Source organism: Acanthaster planci, linkage group LG20, assembly GCF_054643075.1.
Source record: "Acanthaster planci isolate LZ-2023a linkage group LG20, COTS_SCS, whole genome shotgun sequence".
Taxonomy (NCBI): domain Eukaryota; kingdom Metazoa; phylum Echinodermata; class Asteroidea; order Valvatida; family Acanthasteridae; genus Acanthaster; species Acanthaster planci.
In genome coordinates this window covers 2,424,656-2,443,705 of record NC_141796.1, presented here as the reverse complement: position 1 = coordinate 2,443,705, position 19,050 = coordinate 2,424,656, and the positions used below count along the sequence as shown (strand labels likewise).

General features: G+C 44.3%; 1 protein-coding gene across 2 annotated transcripts; it reads left to right on the top strand.

Annotated features, from left to right (window-relative positions):
* The first annotated feature begins 935 nt into the window (after window positions 1-935).
* Window positions 936-17,208, top strand: pgp (phosphoglycolate phosphatase). 2 transcript variants are annotated; one of them, XM_087130708.1, is made up of 9 exons: window positions 936-1,159; window positions 1,378-1,617; window positions 5,710-5,777; window positions 7,463-7,558; window positions 8,749-8,889; window positions 9,666-9,722; window positions 11,619-11,772; window positions 12,759-12,858; window positions 15,651-17,208. In XM_087130708.1, exons 2-9 carry the CDS (start codon window positions 1,536-1,538, stop codon window positions 15,883-15,885), a joined length of 933 nt encoding a protein of 310 aa, XP_086986834.1. In that variant the 5' UTR covers window positions 936-1,159; window positions 1,378-1,535; the 3' UTR covers window positions 15,886-17,208. The 2 variants fall into 2 exon arrangements, with proteins under 2 accessions (XP_086986834.1, XP_022083752.2); XM_022228060.2 differs by lacking the exons at window positions 936-1,159; window positions 11,619-11,772 and adding an exon at window positions 11,398-11,548 and having other exon boundaries at window positions 1,391-1,617.
* Window positions 17,209-19,050: the final 1,842 nt, after the last annotated feature.

The following is a 19,050-nucleotide window of genomic DNA, read 5'->3' as shown; positions in this document are numbered from 1 at the left end:
AAATTAGGCGCGTCCGAGGCCTGCCCAATTAGCGGGACCTTCATGAATGACGTTTTGTTGCTGCTGTTGCTTGTTATTTTGAAATACTGAATAGGTTCATATCCAAAATTAGTTTGATGGGCTGTGGCTCTAAATAACGTTTTTGGAATTTGCATGCGATAATCATGTGGAGAAAGTGCTCTCCGGATTCGGGAGGTGGTTGGTGAGTCGTTTTTGCACCCGGTCTGTGCCTTGTAAACGCGTAAAATACCCGTTTATACCTACGAAGCAAAGGGAGCAAAATTTTCCATGGAACGGACGAGTACTGCGCATCGCTGGTTCACGAACCACTATGAAACATTACCGTTGTAGTCACAAATACATGTAGCTACAGCTCTTTTCAAGCGATAGGGGGTGCTTCTGCTCTCAGGACATCTTCCCCCACATAGGCTATCTGCGGCAACAACACTACCAGCATATTGGAACTTGGCTACTGCGGGCGCAAATCAATCCTCATGATATATTTTTCTAAAGTCAAAGTAGTGAAAAGAGGAAGTCTTTTACAGGCATACTCCTTCGCTTCTTATTCCAATGCATCGATCGCGGCTGTTGTCAACGGTGACACTGAGTAGGCATGGTACTTTAGTACCACGTCAAGTTCAGCGTCGCGTATAGTAGTACTTAACTTGTACATGTACATTATATCGCGTGATAGGTCATGTGATGCCGGTCATGGATCCATATTCATCACATACAGGCGCTGATTGGTTCCTCTGGAAAACGCGAGGAAAAGAAAAGAAAAAAGTTAAAGGGCTTGTAGGTGATTCCCAAGACGGTAGAACGAGCCGTCGATTGGTCGAGAGGGCGCAATAGAAATCGGCCCACGCGGCACATGCGCAATCGAGTCCGCGTTACTATCGAGTTCTGCCGTCTTGGCCCAAGATTAGCGTTGGAGACGAAACCGCGGCCGTTTGCCAATACTCATCTTGGGCTCCGTCTTGGGCTTCAACTGTTTTTTTTTTTTTACTTCCTGACTTTGAGGTTGTAAGCGCAATAGTAAGCCTGATAGTGCCACAAAACATCAGTTGAAATGCAAAAGAGCCAAACATTACAGTACTTCAATTTAAGTTAACCGCTTCAGGCCCACAATCGAGGATTGGTTTCCTACACCAGGAGTCAGGTTGGCAGAGTGGTTCTTTCCTCGCCTTCCACCTCTTTGGCCCGGGTTCGAATCCCGGCCCGGTCCACATGTAGATTGGGTTTTCAGCAAACGCGGCGCTATACGATCTGTGGTTTTCAGTCCCTACCTGATTCCGTGGGTTTTACCCAGAATATTCCTTTGGGGTTTTCCTCCCACTTCTAAAACTGTAACTGCTTCACATTGTCTCCTCTCTACAGGTTTCTTCAGGCCTGAGCTACAGTGGCAAGGGCGCTTTTGAGGAATCCTTGGTGTCATTAACCAGAAATATGTAATAATAATAATACACGACGCCTGAGACGGAGACCAAGTTCAGAACCATCTCGACACGCGAGGGCGCAGTCACTCATATTGAATAATGGCGGCTTGCAGGGAGTTACGTGAGGAACATGCTAAAAAATTCTTGGATTCCATTGACACGGTTCTGTTTGATTGCGATGGTGAGTAGATACGTGTGGTGTGAGAAGGTATTTCCATGTGACTGGCAGAATGGCTATCCCGTTTAAATTTAATGTTTAATCAATAACTTGGTTTTGGGGGTTGTGAATTGTGATGACCGATGACATTATGATGATGCGGTGAGACCTTGATAAGGCTAGACCCATATAAACAGGGCCCAACGAATATTCCTCCGTCGTATACTGGGCCCTGTTCCAATTAAGAGGGATTTCTTTTGAAAACTTTATCCGGGACATTCTGGGAGCATAACTAAACATCCGCTTAATTTTATGTGCTGAAATTGCACCGGTACGGCGGTAGGCCTACGTTCACCACTAGTTTGCACACAGACTTCAGCACTTACTGTACGAATTTTGTTCAGATCTGTGAGAGTACCAGTTAATTTGAGTAAGCTAATACGCAATGCCCATGGCTGGTTCCCTGTCCAGTCACACTTGTGGCAAATCATTGGTAGCGCGGCTCGCTCTCTATGACGTGACACAAAAGTGACGAAACAGCCGTCAGTTTTGTGCAAGTGGGGCAAAATTTGTCCGGAGTGGGAAAACAGCAAAAAAGGCTACATTTTTCCACCAAAGGAGAAAAAAAAAAGGCAAGTTTTCTGCAATTAGCAACCTAGGGATAGTTTACCCCGTAAGTAGTGAACATACCGGTGCAATTTCAGCTCATAAAATCAAGCGGATGCCCAAAGATGTCCTGGATAAAAATGTTTGAAAGAAGTCCCTATGAACTGATGAATCGGGACAGGGCCAAGTATACAACAGAGGAGTATTCATTGGGCCCTGTTTACAGGTCTAGGGTCATGAGGATCTATTCATGCATGATGCTATTTAGTTTACAAGTCTAACGTACATGTATGACATTAAAACACCTGCAAATCATTTGAAATTATGAGGACGTTGATTACATTGTCATTGGAGATAAGTTGGGGGTGATTTTTTAGCACTGTTTTACATGATTGACTACAGGTTGGAGGCTATCATGTCTGGCTTGTTGAGAATAACTGTGCCAGGGAAAACCCTTTTTTTTTGCATGAAATGGGAAGGGGCCCTTTCTGTGGAGCAATGGCGGAATAACCCACCACTCTAAAAAAAACCGACCCCTGGAGTGACTGGTTACATGGGTACAAGGTGAAAATCCCTTGAGAAGAATGTGACACTTTGACCCGTACATGTACATGACTATGAGGTTGATCATGCGGGGTGATGGGGTATTCTGCATTTGAGCTCCTGTTAACCTGTTTCCCCCCTCCCCAAATAGTCCTTCAGACCAGTTTCGTAGGGTTTGTGCATAGGGTTCATGTACTTTATCAAGTGCCATCCACTTATGTACAACATGTGTATGGAGTTCTTTCTAAGACCTGTGAGGAGTTCACAGGTTCCTCATAAGGGTTCACAGTTCTAGCTTGTCTGCCCATTACAGTTGAGACATCTCCTCAAAATGCTTTGCCGACCATATTGTAATGTATAATGTGGGCAGAGCTCCTGCCTAGCGGCAGTAGGCCTTACATACATGTATATGTTCACCTGTAATTTTCTATCTCTTTGGGAATAGGATATTGGCCTGAGGTCACATTTCAAATTAGCATTTCAGCTGTCTATTGTCTTTGCCCTTGTCTGCCGGTCTTGAGTTGCTGATTGGATAACCAGAAGAGCTCAGTGAGCCCCTTCGTGCTTCCAACAGCGCATGCATGCCCGAGTGATGAAGGGCATTGTTCTGGAACAGGAGTTTCGAGTATGCATCTGCCATGCAGTCCTACCAGCATGGCCCGATCACCAACTCGAATTTTGTGCTTTGTGCCTTTTTGAAATACTGAACTGGCTCGTCGCGCCTGGTCACGTTGTTTCGTTGTCTGCAGAATCCTGAATGTGATGTTGAAGTTGCTCGATAAACGTACTTGCATGCATACATACCGTAGCATGCTGGATCACAAAATGATAATGTGCAATGTATTATCAACCCACTGAAACATGTGGGCAGGTAATGTACAATGGCTTCTCACTGACCGTGCATATAATGGGTCATTCCGTGAAGTTGGGAACGCCTGGTTATTTGCCTGTGGTCTAAAGACTTTGGAATAAACCACATGGCTATTCAAATAATTAGCCAGTTATACATCATAATATGAACACGTAACCAATTTGGTTATATTTGTGGAAGCTTTTTTCGCAGCATAAAGCATGAAAAAGTGGTTTTCAGTTATCGAACACCAGGTTTTTTGTGTCAAAATAAATGGACATTTAAGAAACAGAGAGTGGCTTGAAAGTAAATGTGAACATTATCATATTCTTTACATATTCACATATTAACCCTCGACAGTTCACTATATAGTTTTTATGTTATCTACCCCTCTTTCGTAAGTGAGTCTGTTTAGTTTCAGGGTACAGACGTAACATGGTTTCCGTACACAAATAGCCTTGTTACCTCCGAAACAGACGTTTGTGGGTTTTTGGTTTTTTTTTATACCTGGAAAATACCTGCTAACTACACCCCCACGTTTTGAAAACTACAACCCAGAGGTACTTTTTCTCAACTCGGCGATTGCTGCTGTACTCCAGTTCCAAAGATAAAATTTGTTTTTGCCAATATGCCGAAACGCCCCTCGTTGGAAATGGATTCTTCCATGCTTCAACAGCGACGCTTAGGGGTGCATTCGTGTGGTTACTCCTTTTTAATTCGAGTAGGATGCCTGCGCATTACACCCGGGTGCAGGAGTACCCTCTCCCGTATAGCGAGAGTATACTCTCGAGATCTTGCTGACCCTCGGTTCCTACTCTAGCCGTTCGAGCGCTCAGGAGTATACATGTAGCTCGCTCAAACACACCGTGGAATTTGCCAAACAAAACATCGCTTGCCAGGTGGGTCCATGTGCATTTTGTTCATGCGTTTTTCTAATTGAAAACGAAAATAATAAAAAAAAAGACCAAGTCGTTTTCCATTTTCCAATTTAAAAGCAAAAAATGGAAATCGAAGAAGCGAGTCATTTCTTGTTTTTCAATTTAAAAAATGACAACAGAGCATTTATCTTCTTTCATTTAAAAATAAAAAACGATAATCACATTCTTTTGTCATTTTCAATGTGAGAACGAACACCAACGTAATCTGTTGGTCCAATTTTTAAGAATGAAAAATGGTTTCATTTTTCATTGTGTAATGTTAGAAATGTCTCTGTAAGCCATCAATTCAAACATGGCTGAACGAGAGGAATACGAGGAATTCGTTGCTTCTAAATAAAAGGAGGAACAACTGACAAGGGAATTTCTTGCATGTACAAAGGCAACTTTCATCTTGAGCAGTGCTCCGAGCTGAGACGTCCGTGACACGTCCTCCGCGAAATTACGTGACGTGTGCAGTGGAACAAAATTGGGATTGAAATTTAAAACGATATGACCTTCGTTTTTAACGAGAAAAACAAAACCCGTCTTCGTGTTTTTCCCCATTTTTCATATTCAAATCGAAAAACGACTTGTTTGATTTTCCTTTTCAAATCGGAAAAGGAATGAACGAAATGTACACGTACCCAGATGTCGTCATGTGTGGATTTTCCCGCTTGCCAAACACGGAGTTTCTAAGCATTATGTCTGCGATGTAATTACGCCACCTTAAGTTTTTTGGGGGAAGTAAATTCAGCCATTAGAGACTGGTGTCATTGATTTCTAAGTAGATAGATGATCATAGAAAGAACGAATCCAGAAAATTTACGACACGCGTAGTTTGTTAATGTTTGCTTATTTTGTTTATTTTTTACAATTTGTAATATGGGCGTTCCACAATAGCGCGCCTCCAAGAGTTTGGTTCCCGTCACAGAAAGGGAAAGGGCATGCCCTGCTTTTGAATACATCACATGATGTAAGTCAAATATTGTGCTTTTTTCATGGCAATGGTATCGTGAATATCCACCTTTCTGAGAAGAAACAGCAACTGGAAGCTTGTGTTTGTCTACAGTACTCCCCTAGGGCTACATGTATACATGCTGAACCTCAAACCAGCTTCATTGCATGAACTATTGCCTTCTTTACCAGTCGATATCTTACTATTCCCTGGCAATATCATTTTTCTCCATTGATTGTTTGCAGGGGTGATATGGGATGCCACTGATGAAATACCAGGCGCAAAAGAGACGCTGAGGAAGCTGAAAGAACTGGTGAGTGGCCGTGAAGATCAGACTGGCAACCTGATCAGATGGGAAGGGGGGTTGGGTGAGGAGGATCAGGCCCCCCCCCATGCCCCCAAGAAAAATCATGTGACCTTTTTCCTTCTACCTGCTTCAGTATGTCAGAAACTGTATTCCCAGCTTCGTCGGCATTTAGGTTGTGATGAAATAATGTGGGCAGTTGTTTTTGGAAAAAACAATTCCCGTGTCCCCCCCCAACTGGGGACCCAAGACCACACATGTATATGTATGTCACTGGTTGGCACTTGGGTGGGCATCTGCTTGTCTGCCTCAAAACTCAGAGATTTCATGGGTCACTTCAGGTATGCATCACAATGCCTATTTTCTGTCATTCTTCTGTGATTGGCTAAGCGCATGAGCCAACTCACAGGCACGACACGTAGAAGGGTAATTCCAGAAATTAGGGGTCCATTTTTTTTTTCATATCCCTGTCACATCTGACACATGATTTTGTAAGGTCAGAACACATTTTCAAATTTCCAAGGATTAATGCAATTAATGCAAATTACCTGCCAAACAAATAGTAATAGTTTGAAATCAATTCTTGTGATATTTCCATGTCAAATAACAAAGGTCAGATGTAACAGGCACACAAAAATGCCACAGTTTTGGACCCCTAATTTCATGTATGTACATGTGTATCGTAGTCGTGGGACTATACACATGTTGAACATTTCAGATATTGGGACAAAGTTTTGTCCCTGCAACTCGAACCTGAGTTTCCTTATAATAGAAATTGTTTCTTCAGTATTCAAGCTTTCAGGACACCTAGGCTTGCCAAGGCACCGCTTGTAGTAAACCCAGCAAGAAATGAGACCGAGGGGTACCCCCCCCAACATGTCCAATCCCTATACACATTCCAGACTATTGTTACTTAACACATCCCCCCAAGATGTCTGAAAGGAATTCCCCAGATTCCTGCGAGACAATGACCAACACAAAGCAGGGGGGGTTCTCTCCGTCTCATACCTTGCTGCATACGGCTTGTAGGCACAGCAATCATAAACAGTCTGGTTCTGTCCTAATGGACAATTTGGGGGGGCTGCAACCTGCACCCAAGTTTCCTTACAATAGAAATAGTTCCTTCAGAGTTCATGCTACGTGTGGGCTTGCTACATGTAAGGCACTGCTTGTATTAAGCACAGCAATAAAAAAAAGTCTGGTTCCATCCTAATGGACAATTTGCAATTTATAAAACAGATAAAGAAGCAAAACCGAAAATGACTTACACGTGAAAGGACTAATTACAAGTTAGGATAAACTGACCAATCTCGCTGGTACTTGATATTAAAATTATGAAATATTGCTATGAATCTACGGTAGGCCCTATGTACATACTCTTAGAAAAGGGCATTTTCATTACATTTTGGGTGCTGCATGAAAATAAACGTCACTTCTGAAACTAAATTGCTGATTTTCTTTATCTCTGTAGTCTATATACAGTGTACAGTATATGCAAGTACATGCATAGGTCTTTGAGGAGATGTATTGACTTCGGACAAAAGTGACCTGGGATTACAGAATAAGGCTCAAGCAATGACAGAAATTGAACCAAAAAATTGCATGGTCTAAGGCGTCTTCAGAATCCAATTAACTGAATGTGATTTCCATTCGAGGGTACGACTTTGTGTTCTTTTGCTTACTTTTCTTTTCAGGGAAAGCGGATAATTTTCATCACAAACAACAGCACCAAGTCGAGGAGTCAGTATGCAAAGAAATTCACCCAACTTGGCTTTGAAAGCGTGCCAAAGGTATGTGATCAACATGGAGTGCACCGATGCATGTACATGCACCTAAGCTTCCCTATGAAAGGAAAAACTATTGCCAGGTTTAGTACTGATGTAAAGACATGCAGAGAGCATTACAAATCAGTTTCCGACGACAGGCAATCATCTGGAAACACTTGATTATGATTGACGCTAACAGGGAGGATGACAGTCGACAGAATTGAACTTGGTTCACCTTTGTCGACAGTCTGCACTGATTCACTGGAGTAAACCTGTACAAACACGCACAGTGGCATGACGGGCATGCAACATTGAATCTCTCGCTTAGTACCATTTTCCTCACATCACTAACGTGCAGCCCCAATCGTCAACAAATATTAATCACTGACCACAAACAAAATACGGCAAACTGGAGTATCAGTTTGGCTTCAGCCTTCAAGCAGCATCACAGCACTGCCAATTACATATATACGTGTATAATTTGCAGTGGCACCCTTCGATGGCGACAGGGGTAGTGATATTGCATGGAACTGTGAATACCTACATGTACATTTCCGTGTATTTTGGTTGGGGAAAACCCAACACAGTACCTTTTGGCCATTGAAGGGGTCTGTTGGGAGTACACGTACATTACTGAACAATATCTGATTCCACCAGACAAGGTGTGCTTACATTAACCCTAACCCCCTAGGCTCCTGCACTAGAAAGCATACTGAACCTCACAAAATCCAACAGGTTCATGTACTTGTACATGCAGGTTAATGTACCAAACCTGATAAACTCCAACAGAATGAGCCCGTTGGAGTTTGAGTGATATGGTATGGATGGGTCTATGCAGTATAGGATGACTTGCACTGAACAGTACCAAACCTGACAAAATCAAGCATAGTCCAACAATTGGTACAGCAAGCCAGACACTGCACACAATGAATCCTGGGCCTTTCATCCCAAGTCTCACAAAATTCAACAACAAGTTCCTCAGGTACGGTACCAAACCTGCCAAAACCTCACAAAACCTGCTGTTGGAGTATGGCAGGTTTTGGGCAGTTAGGGTTAAGTCTTACAACTCAAAACGAATGGAACAGGTGCAGTACATTTATCTGGGAGTGCTGGTGACTTTTGACTGGTTTTGCCAGAAGGTTCACACTGGTATCTTTGGGAGTTATTAAGAAGCGCAGTCTACCATGTCTGTTTTTTCTTGTTGGTTTATCAAGGACCACATCTTCTGCACGTCTTTTGCCACCGCACACTACCTGAAGGAGAAGCTGAAATTTGAGGGCAAGGTCTACTTGATCGGGGAGGAGGGCCTGAAGGAGGAGTTGACGGAGTATGGCATTAGCTTCACGGGACCTGGGGTAAAGGCAGCTCACACGCTCAGTCAGATTAGAATCCGGGGAAAAGTGAATGGAAAATTAGTATACTGTGCCTGTCGGTTGTTCCCATTTAGTAAGAACTGTCCAGATTTTTAAGTTTTTAGACCACAAGAAACCAGAACTTTCTGATTTCCTTAAAAAGAACAAAAAAATTAAAAAGTCTTGGCAAAGGAGAGTGCTATTGCAGGAAAAAAGAGGGCGCTATTTGCTATGTCAAAATGGCAATTGTTACACATACAAAATATGCACACGTGTGTGCATGTGCATGTACATACATGTATACTTGTAGCTTTTCTTGGGCAGCTGATTATTTTGCTACTGGCTTGGAAAATGGGTTTTTACTGTTTCTGACTTTTCAGTGTCGGAAGGTATGACTTATATGCACCCGTTTGAAATCTAACGCTGATTTGATGAGAAAGGATCGTCTCATGAGATTTCACCATGTACACGTTATATTGGCAGATTTCTGTACAGGTGATGACACACTTTGTTTAGGCGTCCGCTTTGCTTTCCTGTGGTGCAGTAAGGACCATCTCTTCCCCCAACTAGTCTAAAGAAAAGCTCACATGTAAACAAAAGTTTGACATCATCCGTGCAGAGGCCAATTGATGTCACAAGACATTCACAGCCAAGTGCACCAGAGTTAACATGAATCCGATCAACACATGTAATTTTGGAATACGATCTTGTCAAGACTTACTCTGTACATGAAATATGTAGCAAATTTCGTATGATCTTCCTTGTTTGTCCAATGACAGCCCGACCCTGTTGTGGGACCGCAGAAGGACTGGCTACATATACCACTAGACCCTGAGGTATGTTTCAGTGCTCACTGGTATTTTACACTAACGCAACGGAATGACTACCGGTTAAATACATGTTCTCATCGAATAAAAATATGTGACATTCAGTCAATGATGACAGAGATGGAACTGTTGCCACGGTAGCTGTGTAGCGGCATCCGTTGTACCTCTTTAGTTGGGCACTTGGCTAGGAAGGCTTGATTTGAGACCTGTAATACCATTCTCAGTCCTGAAATCCTGTAGCCTGTTTAGAGGAGTTTGGAAGATTGAGGCCGAATGGCAATATTAGTGTGGCCGATTGTGTGGGATGCATTGTGGCGAGGTCGTGGATTTGGCCTGGTTCTGGTTATGCTCGGCCATGCATAAATCCAGGCCATCCTCCACAGTGCTCCAGGGTATCTCATTCACACCGCCTCAACCCAATCAGAGGAATTGCTGGAGGCTTTGAAGGATGGAGGCAGTGGTCACCCCTCCAAGGAACACGTGCAAGAAGTAACAGAGGATTTTGGAGGATTCAGGCTGTGTCCATTTGCATTTGAAGAATTTCAAAGGACTTTCAAAGGACTGAGAAGCCAAAAAGGGCCATGGGGGAGGATTAGGTCTCAGATCTGTCGAGTGCTTGTGACTCAGAGCACTAATCCCGAATAGATTAGAGAGAGTTGAAAAGGGGAACTGAAGCCACATAACTAAGGTTTCCTGCGCAAATCAGTTATAAGATATTTCAATGAAATTTGTCACATTGCAAATACATTTATTTGTGACAATAATTTGCACTAAATACTGTTACAATGTTTTCCATAGTCGTTTGCAATGTATGATGTCCTTTCAGACCCACCATACCTCTACATGTTTCTTCTGTTCAATTATATTCCTTGATTTAGTTTTCTTTCTCCCTTTTTTAAAAATTTGGTCGGGGGAGGGTTTTTTGAGGAGTTCGGTTTGTATTTCCGTTTTTATCATTGTGTCTCCATGGCTTTCTCAAACTTCCTCCTTTCATGTTTTGTGACTCCAAACAGCAGTAGAATGCCTTTCAATTTGTACTTCTGTTTCAATACGTTGCTGCTAATTAATAATTTTTCTTCCCTCTTTCCATTTTATCCTTCTTCCTTATTAATCTAAGTTCAAATAACCCTGTTCACGTCCGCACGTACATCTCCGTCTTCCAGAAGTCTTTCGTAAATTCGCGGTCCCAATTGGGAGTGGGTGCCATAATTAACCTACTCACCTTTAACCCTTAAAGAGCCGGATTTATTTTGGGGCGTCTTACAGCCAGGGGTGTGGGGTTCCACCTACAAGATTTCAGCTGTGACATGCCCAATCATTTTGAAACTTGACATGCACTCAAAGACTCTCCTTGTTAATATGAAAGAGAGTTTGGATGTTAAGGTCATTTGGCCTGTGTGCAGTGAGCATCGAGTTCGGATTTTTTCTGACCTGTCTCAGATAAATGCGCTGAGCATAAGAACAGCATGTCTGATTTTCTTAAGATGTTGTCAAGCAGAATGCAAGATGCTACTAAAACTTCCAACATTCATGAAAAAAAGTACTGTGACGATATTGGATACAGTTTTGAGGGGAATGGATCCCTCCCGGCTCTTTTAGGGTTACTTAAACCTCCATGCTTTCCACTCTTGTTTTGTTTGTCGTGTCTCCATTCCCAATCTCTTTTCAATTCCTCTACATGTAGGTTAGGGCTGTGGTCGTAAGCTTTGACGTCCACATCAGCTACGTCAAAATTTTGAGAGCGGCCAGCTACCTCAGCGACCCCACTGTCCCTTTCGTCGGCACAGAAATGGATGGTCGCAAGCACTACCCAGGAACTCATGTAGTTAAGCCTGGTAAGACGCCTGTGAAACAGATGACATCGCTCTGCTTGCTTTTTTTCTCTCTCTCTCTTTGAATTCCAAGGTTAAGGCCGTATGCGTGGGGTTTGATCGCACCTTCAGCTATTTCAAGATTCTCAAGGCGGCGTCGTACTTGAATAATCCAAACCTTCCTTTCCTTGCAACCAACTGTGACAAGAGGTTTCCCCCTCATCTCGGTTACGATATTGTTTTGCCAGGTAAACTTTGGAAGCCGCCTTTTCTTTTCTCCGAAAAAACAAGTCACCACATCACCCCACCCCCATCCCAACTTAATAACATCCCAGTTGAGTCTTTAGCTGGAGTTAAGCACATACAACTCTCACCCACTCAAGTTCTCTGCAGTATTAAGTTGGCTAACCGTAGTGTGCATTAAGCACCTGCAGGCTTTGTACCATCAAAGTAAAACATGGCTACACCCTCAATTCTAAGAAAACTAGTATTTTAATTGCATTCAAATTGTCAACTCCATCTCACCGAAAGTGCCCAAAAATCATTGAACGTTAAAAGCGGATCCACAGGACTTTTGTCTGTACATGTCCGCATTGTCGGTGATTTTGAGCCCATGAATTACCAAACCCTTTGTAGAATTTGGCAGACAGACTCACTTGTCCAACATGATCAGCAAGCTTTTCACCAGGGTGTTTTAGTGTAGCGAAGGAATACATACATCATACCATGCTTAATATCAGTCCCCGTTCCAAATGCACTTTTAAAAAATGTAACATCTGTTTTGGCATTTAGTGAAACTTTGGTTTAAAGTAAGATTTGAAACTTCATGTGGTGGAGGCTCGATCTCTTCCAGAAGAGTAGTGGTTCTGAGGGGAAAGTTCTAGCGAGTGGGAATTCAACCTTTGGACCTGGATACTCTGGTCGGCCCCAGGAGAGAATGACGAACTAGAATGGAGTGCTGTCTTTTTAGTGGCACCACATTGGTTCTTACATGCATCATGAGTAGATGTGTACTAGGGTACCTTGTTCCCAGTGTAGGGCACCAGCCAATGATTTCTCAAAACCAAAAAGACTCTGTCCCCGGGGGAGTGTCCTTCCCCCTCCCTGATCTGCCAAAGCTTGCATACTTTCAAGTCTTCCAACCTGCCCAAGTTGTGGATAGCATCTCCCAGAACTGCATGTGTTAATTTTTAATTTTTTGAACTTTTTCCCCCCTTGCATGCCATACATGTAGGTACCGGATGCATCATCAATGCAGTGAAGACTGCAGCATTGCGAGAGCCCATCGTTTTGGGGAAACCAAACACTTACCTGTTTGAGTGCATACAACAGAGGTATGACAGTTGATAAATCAGGAATAGTCAATGTGGATTGTTATTCATTGAGACTTCAGGCAAATGGTTAGGTGTGTGAAGTTTGGAGTGTAGCATTGGATGTGCCAGAGCTGAGAGTATTATTCTTGCTCGGACCGATCAAATTTCTTGCCGGAACTATGCATTCTTGTCTGGAAAGTCGAGTCCGTCCAATGTCATCACATTTTTGCCAAGATTTGTCTGCTGCCCTCATTGACCGATTTCGATAAGTTTTTGCGAAGAGCCCAGGCGACGACTGAAAAAGCACATAGAAAACGCCAAGTTTGCTGATTTACTGACATAACAGAGGGGTTAATTTAACTTATTATATAAAAGACGGTTTAAAAGTATCCCATAGCGTCAATTTAACCCTCCATGGCCCGTCCCCTTCAAGGAGGTTTGAGTGAAGCCCTTGTTAGAGCTTAGGTTGGGGGGTGGGATAGGGATTGGATGGGGGTTGAATGAGGGTAGCATAGGGGGAGATGGGGTTTGAGAGAGGATTGATCAGGTTGGGTGCAGTTTGGGTGAGGGTTGCACTGGTTGGGGGTGGGATAGGGATTGGATGGGGGTTGAATGAGGGTAGCATGGGGGGAGATGGGGTTTGAGAGAGGATTGATCAGGTTGGGTGCAGTTTGGGTGAGGGTCGCACTGGTTGGGGGGTGGGATAGGGATTGGATGGGGGTTGAATGAGGGTAGCATGGGGGAGATGGGGTTTGAGAGAGGAGTGATCAGGTTGGGTACAGTTTGGGTGAGGGTCGCACTGGTTGGGGGGTGGGATAGGGATTGGATGGGGGTTGAATGAGGGTAGCATGGGGGGAGATGGGGTTTGAGAGAGGATTGATCAGGTTGGGTACAGTTTGGGTGAGGGTCGCACTTGGTTGGGGGTGGGATAGGGCTGATGGGGGTTGAATGAGGGTAGCATGGGGGGAGATGGGGTTTGAGAGAGGATTGATCAGGTTGGGTGCAGTTTGGTGAGGGTTGCACTGGTTGGGGGTGAGATAGGGATTGGATGGGGGTTGAATGAGGGTAGCATGGGGGAGATGGGGTTTGAGAGAGGATTGATCAGGTTGGGTGCAGTTTGGGTGAGGGTTGCACTTGGTTGGGGGGTGGGATAGGGATTGGATGGGGGTTGAATGAGGGTAGCATGGGGGAGATGGGGTTTGAGAGAGGATTGATCAGGTTGGGTACAGTTTGGGTGAGGGTTGCACTTGGTTGGGGGGTGGGATAGGGATTGGATGGGGGTTGAATGAGGGTAGCATAGGGGAGATGGGGTTTGAGAGAGGATTGATCAGGTTGGGTGCAGTTTGGGTGAGGGTTGCACTTGGTTGGGGGGTGGGATAGGGATTGGATGGGGGTTGAATGAGGGTAGCATAGGGGAGATGGGGTTTGAGAGAGGATTGATCAGGTTGGGTGCAGTTTGGGTGAGGGTTGCACTTGGTTGGGGGGTGGGATAGGGATTGGATGGGGGTTGAATGAGGGTAGCATGGGGGAGATGGGGTTTGAGAGAGGATTGATCAGGTTGGGTGCAGTTTGGGTGAGGGTTGCACTTGGTTGGGGGGTGGGATAGGGATTGGATGGGGGTTGAATGAGGGTAGCATGGGGGGAGATGGGGTTTGAGAGAGGATTGATCAGGTTGGGTGCAGTTTGGGTGAGGGTTGCACTTGGTTGGGGGGTGGGATAGGGATTGGATGGGGGTTGAATGAGGGTAGCATGGGGGGAAATGGGGTTTGAGAGAGGATTGATCAGGTTGGGTGCAGTTTGGGTGAGGGTTGCACTTGGTTGGGGGGTGGGATAGGGATTGGATGGGGGTTGAATGAGGGTAGCATGGGGGAGATGGGGTTTGAGAGAGGATTGATCAGGTTGGGTGCAGTTTGGGTGAGGGTTGCACTTGGTTGGGGGGTGGGATAGGGATTGGATGGGGGTTGAATGAGGGTAGCATGGGGGAGATGGGGTTTGAGAGAGGATTGATCAGGTTGGGTGCAGTTTGGGTGAGGGTTGCACTTGGTTGGGGGTGGGATAGGGATTGGATGGGGGTTGAATGAGGGTAGCATGGGGGAGATGGGGTTTGAGAGAGGATTGATCAGGTTGGGTACAGTTTGGGTGAGGGTTGCACTTGGTTGGGGGTGAGATAGGGATTGGATGGGGGTTGAATGAGGGTAGCATGGGGGGAGATGGGGTTTGAGAGAGGATTGATCAGGTTGGGTGCAGTTTGGGTGAGGGTTGCACTTGGTTGGGGGTGGGATAGGGATTGGATGGGGGTTGAATGAGGGTAGCATGGGGGAGATGGGGTTTGAGAGAGGATTGATCAGGTTGGGTGCAGTTTGGATGAGGGTCGCACTGGTTGGGGGTGGGATAGGGCTGATGGGGGTTGAATGAGGGTAGCATGGGGGGAGATGGGGTTTGAGAGAGGATTGATCAGGTAGGGTACAGTTTGGTGAGGTTTGCAATCGGTTGGGGGTTAGTTTGTAGAGTGGGTTGGTCCGAGGTTGGATGAAGTTTTAGGGTTGATGGATTTAAGTGTTGGAGTAAATTTACTGTAAGACGCCTTTTAGGGGATTACAGTAAATGCAGTAACCATGAAAATACACATGTAATCAACTTTATCCATAAATGTAAGATTTTCAAAATAAACGTATGTGTATTCCTGGGCTGTTGATGGGTGAAAATCTATGTGATGTTTGAAAGTTGAATTAAAAACACGATTAAAGTGATTATTTTGAAGGTGAGTTGCATGGAACATGGGTCACTTGTAGAAATTTCTCTTATCTCTTCAGCATCAAGGAGGTCGACCAGTCTCGGACTGTGATGATTGGCGACAACCTCAACACGGACATCCCGTTTGGCCATAACTGCGGCCTAAAGACCCTCTTTGTCCTGACTGGGATCTCCACGCTGGAGGAAGCGCGGCACTTCCAGGCTAGCAACTCCCTGGAGGATCAAAAGAAGGTGCCCGACTTCTACCTGCCTTCCATCAAGGAGCTAGGCGAACTGATCGACAAAGTGCAATAGGTGGCAGACATATGTATATTTTGGATTTACTGTTGCAACCCTGGTGCGCTGTGTTCAGCAACCGTACGTGCCACCGGGTGCCCGCTCCAAAGAATTGAGTAATACATCACATGTTTCAGTTACCCATGCATTCAACACAGCAAGCGTCTAACCTTTTTCCGCCAGAACCAACACGGAGACATGCAATGGCATAGAGGGTTTGCATTAGATTTTCAGTTGAATGGGCTCAAAGACATGTAATAGCATGACCAGCATGCACTTAATTGTTTCAGCAGAAGTAGTACAAAGATATGGACATCATTTGGAGGTTATGTATTACAACTGGTTTTCCAGTTGAATGTGCACAAAGCATGCATTTATCACACAGATGGTGTGCATTGGATTTTCAGGAGAGTGGGTACAAAGATATTATATGCAAGTGACCCTAAGTGGTTTTTCAGTCAAATGTGCACATAAACATGCATTATCATGCAGAACACCAAGAAACCCCCATGGCATTATTTTGTACTTTAGCAGTTCAGCTTGGGAGCAATGATGCTCAAGGATTCCGTCAGTAAAGTTAATTTTCTGTATATTTACCACCTAACGCTTTCTTTCATATTTGACGCTTAATCCCACACCATCATGAAGAAGATGGCTTAATGTCGTCTGACCCCTCAAAGGGTTAGACAAAAAGCCAAGACTGCCTACATGTCATTTTCAGTTAAGAACGGTATTAACCTAACCTCCGTACACCAATAATGTATATAACGACATGATAAAAGCTTTTTTAAAAGAATAATCCCTTAAAATGGAATTTCTGGGGATGACTTCGCATTGAATCAAGAAATACTTCATGTTCTAATTCTGGTCTTCAAAGTGATTCACGCTTTCCCGTATTGCCCCTAAGAAGTGACACGCGTATGTTTTGAATGTCTCGGTTTGCTGTATTGTTTTGTAGTTGATATCTCTCCTTTGTTGAACTACAATTTCGTTTGTTCAAAATCTACTAAGGTCTTGGGCCTCTGGTTTTCAAACTTATATCTTGCTCGCTCCAGAGCAGCCCGTTGCTCCAAAGAAACTAACCCATGTTAACCTCATTAGTAGTCAAAAGATCTGGTTCCCCGAAGCCAAATCATTGTCCTGATGATGAGTTGGTAGGGCACCTGGCTGTGACAGCCACGTGGTCGGTCGTGTAGCAGCGTTTGCGGCAACACACGGGCCCGTTTTTGCGCTAAAATCGGTAACTGTTTTTCTTTTACGAATGCATGTGTAAAATTATGTTTCTTACATGTATACGCTATAGGCACGAGGGTTACAATAAAATTTCTCTTAATTAATGTATCATGCACTCTCACGTTTCACCTAGCTTTTGTATTTTGCTTACAAAATCCGGACATTTTGTAGGCCCCCACTATAAATGTCGGACCTTTTCCACCCCTGAAAGTTTTAGTCGATAAACTTGCTGGATAATGGTGCAAGTTGTACAACTGACTACAAATTGCTTTACCAGTACTTACTGGTGTTGCTATGGCATCGGGGCGTCACGTGGACATTAAGGTACTCCTGTTTACAAATCTATCGTTGCTTTGCGAGTTGTTTCCTCGTTGTCGTGGATATAAAGCGCTCGAAAATATCACTCAACACATCATCTTTATATTTGTGACTGGCGGACGAAGGGTGTACCGGCCCGTCACATGATGCTTGTATAACTGACACATATCAGTCGACGCCATTAAAAATGAAGTTGTCTAAGAATGAACCCTGACCTGGACCTAGAGAGGGCGCGATTTTCCCCGCAATGCTGGCTCCTTTGGTGGGAACTGCACTCCCTGGTACACAAACGACCGTGAAATGCACGCATTGCGGTTGCGTTGCTACCAACAAAAGAAACACTCCCTACCAACCTGGCTCTTTCAACCCATGAGGGGGTCCTTCTGCAAATGTCAGGTCTGGAGAAGCTTTGCGACTGCTCTGTGGCGCGCTGAGTAGTAGTCTGCAACAGAAACCCTGGACAAGCTTTGTAAGTGCACAGTTTTCCTCTTCAGTATGGTTGACATAATTCTGCATTGACCCGAGTGGACAAACCACTTCCATGGAACAAATTTTGCCATTTTCTCGTGTGTTTTCCGTTATTGTGATGATTGGTTAATGTTCTTGTTGACAACAAGCCAGGCTGCTAAAAAGAAACCCGGAAACTGTTTTGTTACCTGCCAACTGCTAGTGTAGCAGTGAGAAAAATCGGTATGTTTACCGCGGTGGAGTTAATGCTTCGTGGGCAACAGCGATCACACGTCTTAGGCTATGGGATATGGAACTCCATCTGCATGGACTGTTCCCGTCATACTCGGACCGGTAGCTAGCTGCGGTTTCGTTTACGATTAGCCCTGTCACTTTGGATGCCGAATATGCAAGTTTTTGTCAGGCCAATAGCAGTGTTTTACATGAATTGTGTTTCATCGGGGAGGCGAATAAAACACAAGTACCTATCCTTGCTAAGCCTCTGTTCATCAGTGTGGTCATTTATTTTTCAATGATTACCAGCGATGAATGATTTTACGGCAATTTATTTCAAAGCAGCGGTTGCGACTTTCCTCTACAATCTGACCATATGGCACATCGCACTGGATTCACAAACGTGACATAACTGCACGTTTTCATCGGGAAAACGGTACTCATAAATGTAACAGCGTATTTGTTTTGGCTTTGGTATTGTGAGAGTTGTCCGTTAAGTCACGACAAAAACAAAAACAAAACAGAATAATGCTCAGGACTCCCCCCGTAAACGTGACATTGTGATCGACAAATGTGTGTAAGCACTCCACGCTTTGTCAAAGGGACGGATGTTCAGTTGATTTTAATTGAATCTATACCCTTTGAAGTAGCAGGGGGGAGGGGAACATTTTTCCTTTACGTTGTACACGTAATTTGAACATTTTGCAAGGTTACCGCGAAACACAAAACGATCGGCGGACATCAGAAATATTTCGACTGCCGATTGAGCAGCAAGGAATCGTGTGGGACACAAATGCGCAAATTATCGGGACCGACACGAACAGTTTTTCAATGCACCTCATGCACATAGGCTTGAGGAGGGGGGGTAGGCCTATTTAACCCCCCCCCTCACACACACATTTTGACCAGGGAGAATTTTTTCGGGCAGAGCATCCAAAAACCCAAATTTAT